Source organism: Rhamphochromis longiceps, linkage group LG15 (genome assembly GCF_057381845.1).
Source record: "Rhamphochromis longiceps isolate RC_006_pf linkage group LG15, R_longiceps_female_GT1.1, whole genome shotgun sequence".
Lineage (NCBI taxonomy): Eukaryota > Metazoa > Chordata > Actinopteri > Cichliformes > Cichlidae > Rhamphochromis > Rhamphochromis longiceps.
Window position 1 is genome coordinate 656625 of NC_140571.1, and position 8837 is coordinate 665461.

At 43.8% G+C, this 8837-nt stretch overlaps 1 protein-coding gene across 3 annotated transcripts; it reads right to left on the reverse strand.

Annotated features, from left to right (window-relative positions):
• Positions 1 to 632: 632 nt before the first annotated feature.
• LOC146651733 (serine/threonine-protein kinase pdik1l-B) lies at positions 633 to 8512 on the reverse strand. 3 transcript variants are annotated; one of them, XM_085382401.1, is made up of 4 exons: positions 8246 to 8512; positions 7250 to 8011; positions 5541 to 5766; positions 633 to 1075 (listed from the first exon to the last, which is right to left on the reverse strand). In XM_085382401.1, the coding sequence occupies exons 2-4, from the start codon at positions 7985 to 7987 to the stop codon at positions 831 to 833; spliced, it is 1209 nt and encodes a 402-aa protein (XP_085238527.1). In that variant the 5' UTR covers positions 7988 to 8011; positions 8246 to 8512; the 3' UTR covers positions 633 to 830. The 3 variants fall into 3 exon arrangements, with proteins under 3 accessions (XP_085238527.1, XP_085238526.1, XP_085238525.1); XM_085382400.1 differs by having other exon boundaries at positions 8347 to 8511; XM_085382399.1 differs by having other exon boundaries at positions 8134 to 8312.
• Positions 8513 to 8837: the final 325 nt, after the last annotated feature.

The following is an 8837-nucleotide window of genomic DNA, read 5'->3' on the forward strand; positions in this document are numbered from 1 at the left end:
CGTTAGCGACCGTCCGTCACAGCGAGCCTTGTGCTGTGCAGCAGATATGACACAAGTTTGAAAATCCTGTAAACAGCTGACGGCGTCACTAACTCAAAGCAAACACGTGAAATGAAGAAGAAATATTTACAAATGACAAACTCAAATATTAATGTTTGAATGCACACAGGCAGGAAAAAAGACGCTAAGTGCCTCTGAGAGTAAGTAAACTGACGTATACAAAGGTTATATTTCACTAAAACAGAAGAATAAATAGACATTTTGTTCTGAAGATTTGAGGTGAGAACGTTTGAGTGAAACTGAGTATTAAAATCATGTCCACACACACCTTTGTGAAAATATATAACAGCATAAACTGAAACATTACAGCTTAGACACAAAAATAGTATCACAGAGTTATTTCAGCACACACAGCATTATGTAGTCCGACCCACGCTACAGATTTAAGCCTACTACTTTTATGTCCTTATAGCTCAGTAGAGCCATACCTAGGCTAAATTAATAATAATAATAATAATAATAATAATAATGTGGAATTAAAAAACCTTTAAGACTCACTGAGCAGCAAACCTATTTATGCCAATTCAGCCATATCTGAATCTGCTAGTTCATTCCTGTTTTCCCTTTATATGGCTTTGCACATGATTTAGAAGCTGAGCTTGTGGTTCAGGGAGAAAATTAGCACCTGCAATCCCAGATAATCATACACATTTATCACCCCTTCCTCTCTGAGGCATCAAAGTGCCCGTTATTTAAACAAACAGGACGAACTGCAGTCTGGGCTCCTTACTGTCGTTCAGCCCATTACAGTCTTTCAAGTGTACTCTGTGTCAGTGGGAGTCCTCTCTCAGAGCGGAGCGCACCCTGGCCCCCAGCTGGTCAGCCGTCGGCCGGGCGTCCGGGTTTGAGGCGAGCATCTCTGAAAGCAGGGCGCACGTGGCAGGGCCGGGAGGGGGCGGCAGCGGGGGCGCTCTCTTAAACTTCGTCGGGATGCACAGCTGGAGCTCTGCATTCTCCCACAGAGCCTCTCCCAGCGGCATCAGCCAGCCTGAGCGTCCCTTGCACACGTAGGCGCCTGAAGGGGAAACGGGGAGGAAGACGGGTAGGTTAGACACGGCAGAGCGCCTCAGACCTCAGTGACTTTGAGAAGCTGGCGTGGAATATTACCAGGAATTACTAACAGGGTGTGCAAGATGTTCAGAGCACGACGAGACACACTTTATTAATGAGTCATTCATGGACTAATCAGAAACAACATAATTACAATTAAATGACAAGGAAAAACGTGGAACACAAAAGTGTTTAAATTAAATTGACGCTGGGATTTTCTTAGCTCTCATAAATTGCTCTCTTTGTGGAGACTATTTGTGGATGGCTCAGTAAAACTATTTCCCTTCTATGTGTCTGCATGTGGCAGACTGTTAGTATGCATGTGATAAAAAGCTTGTGTGACATTTCTTATGTATGGGTCCTTTACAAAGAAAATGGAGATTCAATAAGAGCTCCGGGCCAGCATTACTCCTTCACAGGAACAATCCATCAAGCATCACATGATGAACTGAGGGCTCTGATTGGCCCTGTGACACAGCATCAAGTGTAATCAGTCTGGCTTAGAGTGCTACGGCGTAAGAGTCGGATCATTATTAGCAAAGATGAGATGACGTTCAGGCACCGGGCCCTACTCCAAGGTTTAGCTAACATGACCCCAAGATGACGGAAACCCGTAAAGGTTCTAGCTCTGACTCCACGGACAGTAATCCTGTCACACGTCAGTTTCCTTGGATGCAAACACTTCCTGCACCTCACTTTAACAATAACTGTTTACATTAAAAAAGATTTAGACACACGGATGGTGAAACGAGTGTTTTCATGTTTAAATGTGTTCACAGACTGTGATTTGGTCACTACATGATGTCAACACTTTGAAAGGTGTTCAGTATATTTCAGCCCGACCTGTCCACAGGTGTCATTACATACAAGTGTATGTGCTTGCTTCTGTAGGCTGAACATGATCCTAACCCATGAGCAGAAAGAACTTCCTGCCTCTGATCTTCAGAATCAAAGTTGAAATATTTGAGCTTCTTTTCTTCCTTTTGCACCAGAAGATTTTGATAAGTGTAATCAAGAAACCATAAGATAAAACTGTGAACTCACTTGAACTGGTCATTCGTCATCATTAGACATAAGACAACTACATTAACTAACAGAAAAATGAGATTAATGGAGGGAAACTAATAAAGCCGCATCACTGAAACACATGTGCTGCAAAAATTTTAAAAAGTCATTTGAAAAGCATCGGTTGGTACTTTAGCTCAACACCAGGTTTTTGAGGTAGTGTGACCAAAATCACAGAGGACCCTAAGGTGACACATTGTTCATAAAAGCCTGAGGTCAACACTGAAGTCTGAGTAACGCTGGCCCGAGTCAGAGCCCAGCAAATCATTGCCTAACCTGACTGAGCAAAACGCCATGAAGGCTTTCCAGGCCTAAAGCACAGGAGGCTGAGTCTGGCTTTTCTGTGATTGGCTCCTCTCCGCTCCCCTGGATCGTTGTGTAAGCATGTGGGCGTGCACATCCTCAGACACGCTAAAGTTAAATAATGGAGCGTTATTTCTACCTTTGAAACACCTTCAGTTGAATCTCTCGGTTTTCTCTTTGTGATAGCTGAGCTGCTAAACTCTACTTTTTTTATTAAAGGGAAAAATGATCCACTCACACGACTCTCCAATTGTAAGCATCTTCTTTCAGCATAAACATCAATGACTCAGGGAAGTTCTCGGGCACTAAACTGGGGGATAATGCTTCACATCGCCCCGCTGCTCGGTCTCCTCTGAGCAGAATCGGGTTTGTGCGAACAAAATGAGACGTCGGTGTTGCAGCCATTTCATTACTCTCTGAGAGCAGAACAGCGCTCTGTGTTATTGTACGTCGAGACGCTGCACCATCCGACGGCCACGCGGGTTTCTGACGAGACATCAAGAAAAGAAATTAAAATCTCACTGCGGAGCTCCAGCGCATGGCTCGGTGCCCTCCTCTGCTCGAATCGAACTGCCAACAACTTTGGAGACGTTATACTTCCAGTGCCACGGCATCAGAGTTTGATGACAATGCTGACGTACGAGAAGGACAAATTATGTTGTCATACACAAATACCAACTCATCTGCCACTTAGGAAAATATAGGCAATCGTCTTTAAAGCTGTAGCAACAGACTGAGGACCCATTCGTGTAAAACTTGGAACCACCGACTGAGCTGCTGCTGACCACAAAACCTCTCAGATCAGAGATTGTGTTTGACAGAGTTAATGTGTTCATCTCTTCTCTGGATAATCAGTTTGGCTTCAAACCAAAGCGCGGCACTGACATGTGCATATATGCACTCAAGGAAATAGTCAGTTTGTACAGGGCTAAAAATTCATCTGTCCTCGTGTTTCATTGATGCCTCTAAGGCTTTTGATCGAGTGAACCACAGAAAACTTTTTGATAAACTGAAGAGACGGGGAGTTCCTCAATACATGGCGAGGATTCTCTCTTACTGGTACGCTCATCAGAACATGCAGGTTAAATGGGGAAGCAGTATTTCTGCCCCCTTTGGTGTCAGACAGGGTGGGATTTTGTCTCCAATTTTATTTAATCTATATGTTGATGATCTGTCCATACAGCTGAGAGCCTGTAACACTGGGTGTATATTAAGTAAAGCACTGATAAATCATCTCATGTATGCAGATGACCTGGTTGTTTTTAGTCCAAGCAGTGCTGGGTTACAGGATCTTCTCAATGTCTGTACTGAATATGGTGTGCAATATGACATTGAGTACAATGCTGCTAAAAGTGCTGTTTTGATATGTAGAACCAAGCAGGATAAACAGCTAAATTTCCCTTTGTTTAAACTGTCCCAAAAACTCTTGAAGTTCATAAAAAGGTGAAATACCTCGGTCACTTTATTACTGAGCAAATGAATGATGATGATGACATATACAGACAGCGGTGTAAGCTCTATGTGCAGGCAAATTCAGCTTTTGTTCACTTCCAGTTAAAGTGGCTTTGTTTAAAGCGTATTGCACACCGCTATATACTGCCCCCTTGTGGTCATCCTACAAACAATGTAGCATGCAGAAGCTGCATGTTGCATATAATGATGCGATGAGAATCCTTTGCAGGATACCTAGAAGTGGTAGTGCCAGCCAGATGTTTGTAGCTGTGGGTGTTTGGACTTTTAAAGCACTTTTAAGAAAGTTAATGTTCAATTTTAGAGAACGACTGGATGGTTCGAGTAACAGTATAATTTTAGCACTTACAGATCCAACACTGAGTGGTTCCCGTTACTCATCCAGTCTCAGAAAGCACTGGTTAAAGTGTTTGTGTATTTATTGATTTATTTTAAGTAATTGTGTTTTATGTATATTATGGTTTTATATTTTTACAAATGCTTTATATACTTATTTATATACATATATATATTTAGCGGTTTATACCTTGTGTTGTGGGGGGTGGGGGGGGAGTTGTGTGTGTGTTTCTTGTCTTGTTTTTATGGACATGAAGTCTGCCAATAAAGATTGAATTGAATTTATTAGCAGCGTCCTCCTGAAATGCGCCAACAACATCGAGAGTAACGTCCTCCTCTCCGCCCCTTAATGCTCTCTTGTCGCTATGGTAACGCATAAACATTTCTTTCAAAATAAGACGCACAACTACGACACGGGAAAGACCCAGGGAAACAGAGTTAATGATAAAAACCCTGAAAACCATCAATTTCACACCCGAGCCTCAACTCTCGCGGCCCGCTACCAAACCGGTCCGTGGGCCGGGGGTTGGGGACCGCTGTGTTAAGTTACGCGTCACACATCCAAATATATGACTTATATTTGATATCGTTTTATATGCTATTATTAGGAGGAGCTGGCAGAAAGAAAGCTGGAGTCTGAAGTTTGTACATTTTTTACGAATCATGCAGTCAAAGTCAAATCAAAGTTTGCTAACCTTTCCACAAAATATCGTTTTTAAAAGTGCTTTTATTTCTCCTGAAAGTTACACTGTCACCACTTTGCTGTTGTGGGATTCAGAGATCTCAGTTTATTTCTGAATGCTGCATCTCCCTCTTATTATGGCTCTTACTGAGTGGAGTGGGCAGCAGTCACTGCAGAGAACCAGCGATCATTAAAACTTTCTCAGGTCTGGAGCAAAGATGAGAGAATGGACGAACACGCAGATTTCTCAAATTCTTAATAAGATGGAAGGCTGAATTACATAATGTCAGCTTGTATTAAAATACAAGGTACTATAATCCACATCAGCATTGCATAAATCATCATTCATCTTTTTGCTATTTAGATCTATGATCGTACCATCCATGCTTGATAAATGAATGATGTATAGCAGCTGACATTTTTAATATGTGCCACTTAATTAAGGCAAACTGGATTCAGCGCGATGCATCATCACCAGGCTGACCGCACACTCAACCTTTCCCACCTTCCTGCGAGTGCGCCAAATAGTGAGGCAGAGGCTTATGGTGACGTCTTCTCTCAGCGAGACGCTTACCCAGTTGTTCCTGAGTCGTCCCTTCTTCCAGAAAGGTGATTCTCTCCAGGACCGCCCAAAACATAACGCCCAGAAAGAATATGTCTGCCTGGGCCGTGTAGGTCAGCCCGCCCCACACCTCTGGAGCCATGTAGAAGTCCGAACCACAGGTGGAGGAGAAGTGCTGTCTGGTCAGGCCGCCATCCACGGAGCCCTCACTCATTTTGCTCAGACCAAAATCTGCCACCTCGGGGTTAAAGAAGAAAAAGAAAAACCAGCACGCCTTCGGTTAGCTTACAGCTTGGGCTTAGTCTCATCAATGTGCCACCAATAGTTTTAGAACAGGGGTAGGCAACTCCAGGCCTCGAGGGCCAGTGTCCTGCAGGCTTTAGATCTCACCCTGGGTTAACACACCTGAATCAAATGATTAGTTCATTACCAGGCCTCTGGAGAACTTCAGAAATGCTGAGGAGTCGTTTAGCCCTTTAAATCAGCTGTGATGGATCAAGGAAACATCTAAAACCTGCAGGACACCGGCCCTCGAGGCCTGGAGTTGCCTACCCCTGGTTTTAGAAGGACAGTAAAAAGCGCTGTCCTTTACTTTTAATATCTGGCTTAGAACAAAAAAGAAAAGGAAAGAAAAGCTGGCACACAAAGTTTTTTTTCCTACTAGCCAACTGGTAGAAAATTAATCAACCATTGGGAAGATGGGAAACATACATATGCTATGATCATTTATATCAGGGTCCCTAATCCCAGTCCACGAGGGCCGGTGTCCCTGCAGGTTTTAGATGTGTGTCCTTGATCCATCACAGCTGATTTAAATGGATAAATAACCATCTTGAAGTTCTCCAGACGCCTGGTAATGAACTAATCATGTGATTCAGGTGTGTTGACCCAGGGTGAGATCTAAAACCTGCAGGGACACCGGCCCTCGTGGACTGGGATTGGGGACCCCTGATTTATATTATATCGTGACACGCTACTCTAATCTGACTTTGTATTCTATACAGTGACACTTTTATTTGGTGCTTGATCGAACAATGTGTGGGATGAGTAAAAATATTTGTAAGCACCAAAGAGATGTTGGCAGTCACAGTGGCCAAAGTTTCATCAAGACTCATCCACGCATCTAAGATGATTTACAAAGATACGTAAGGTCTGATCATTACAGAATGATGAGTCAATGTTGGTAGAGTGCTCTTTACATGTGAGGACATCACTTTTGGCTGGACATGCTTCATGACTTTCTGATGTTCTGTAGAGATGTAAGTGGCAGATCAACAAACAATGAAAGCAACCTGTAGCTGCATCTTAATTTAGAGTTTCATTTGTTCCACATATAAAGATAAAAACTCACCAGATAATCTGGCTTGTTTGGGTTTACATGGATTTACACGAACACTTGATCTGTGATTTGACTTTCAGTAGAATCTCACTTCCTGGCTGCACTGCTGTGCCATAAATATTTTCCCTCTGCTTTGTATATAATGTGTTCATTGCTTAGCTATAAAGAGATCAGTAGAGCAATTTTGTTTCCAATTGTTTTCTTCATATTTTACTTTCTTATGTTAATTGCGTCTCAAGCAGACTGCTGCTGTGAAAAGCAAACACCCCCTCAGAGAGCAGAACTATTAAGCACTAATGTGCCTTCAAATTTGAACAGTGTGACTTTTCAAACAAAGCTTGACGCCACTTGATCTGAGATAAACACCGTCACATCTGCCCACCTTGACGACGGGGCCTTTTGGTGTCACACACACCAGCACATTGTCAGGTTTCAGGTCCCGGTGGGTGATTCCCAGGCTATGTAGGAAGGCCACGGCGCTGCACAGCTGTTGCACCACGCTGTGGTTACGCTGAGCATCTGGGGGCCTGGAGAGCAGGTACTGATTCAAGTCTCCTCCATCACAGTACTCCATCACGAGCCACAGGGCCAAGCAGCGCAGCGGCGCAGTCTGCTCTTCCTCCCTCGGGGCCGGTCTCTTCCTGACTCTGCTCTGAGGCCTTTGAGGGGTTGTGGAATCAGATGCATTTGATTCATCCTTGTTATGGAGATGAGCTCTGGCCTGCACAGTGTTAGTCCTGTCCTGCAGTCTGAAGCCAGAGTTTGTCCTCCTGGTGTTAGACTGAGGATTGGTCCTTTCCTGACTTTGCTTTGCTGTGACCACACTTCCTTTGAGCACGCTCTCAACCAGACGCAGGGGCAGTTTCCCTGGTTTTAAGGTCTTCAGGCTCCTGGACCCCGTCTGCAGGAGGCAGCTGTGCAGTGCAATGACATTGACGTGGTTCCTGGCTGTGGTTCTCATGGCCCACAGCTCTTGCAAGTAGAGTTCAATACACTCTGGGTTGCTGCAGGGCAGCCGCTTAATAGCCACCTTCTGTCCAGTTTTGGCCATACGGCCCTCAAACACCACGCCGTAACTGCCTCGTCCCACCTCCCTCTCTAAGGTGTAGAGCTCCTCCATCTCTCCCGGAAGCTGCTGTGTCTCCTGACAAACACAGATTAATGTTATACAATTAATATATATACACACCGTAAACAGCGCTTTAATATAGTAAGCAAGCGTTACATTTATCCATATCGTAGCTTATGACAGGAGAAAATACTAACCTCAAGTTGACGTTCAGGTTCGTAACGAGTCAACATAATAAATCTTAAAATAAAGCTTAACTGAAGAACAATCATGAACCGTATATTACAGACAATAACGCTTCCGACTGACCGTATGAAGGTGGTAACCGACGGCGCGTTTAACATGGCGCAGTCTGTGGTTTAAAAGGGCATCGAAACACGAAGCTCTTCCTACTTTGATTTCCGACTTACCCGGAACACTTCAGCTTCTTTTATGAGCGACGGAACGCCTTGAATCCTCCGTTTATTCAACTGGAGGCACTTTACACGAAACCATGTTCAACAAATACGAGTTTCTTTGTTGTTGTTTATGACACACACAGGAAACGCAGACGAAAACGTCACAAACTTCCGTGTCTAAGTTTCGGAACATCCCGCTCTGCCTATACACGCATCGTCATTGGCTAAGAAACCTCAGTACCGCGTTGTGATTGGTTGAGCGCCAAGTCCGAGACGTGTAATGTGATTCGAATTGTCCGAGCCCCGCCCACGTTGGAGTTCAGACAGGGAATTTGTTACGTCAAAAACGGACACCATTATTTTGGTAAATAATGAAAACGAAGGCCCAGATGGAGCTTTTATTTGAACGAACAACAAAAGAATTTGTCTGTGTAAACGCAAAAAAATTCGGTTAGCAGTTACAAATAGCTCATTTAAATACGGTTCTGGTGTTCTTTGTGTTT

Coding starts and splice junctions, on each gene's coding strand:
- LOC146651733 (XM_085382399.1), bottom strand. CDS start 8,280: ATGTTAAACGCGCCGTCGGTTACCACCTTCATACGGTCAGTCGGAAGC. Junction 8,012..8,133: donor AACCTGAACGTCAACTTGAG/GTTAGTATTTTC, acceptor TGTGTTTGTCAG/GAGACACAGCAGCTTCCGGG. Junction 1,076..5,540: donor GACGACTCAGGAACAACTGG/GTAAGCGTCTCG, acceptor TTTCCCCTTCAG/GCGCCTACGTGTGCAAGGGA.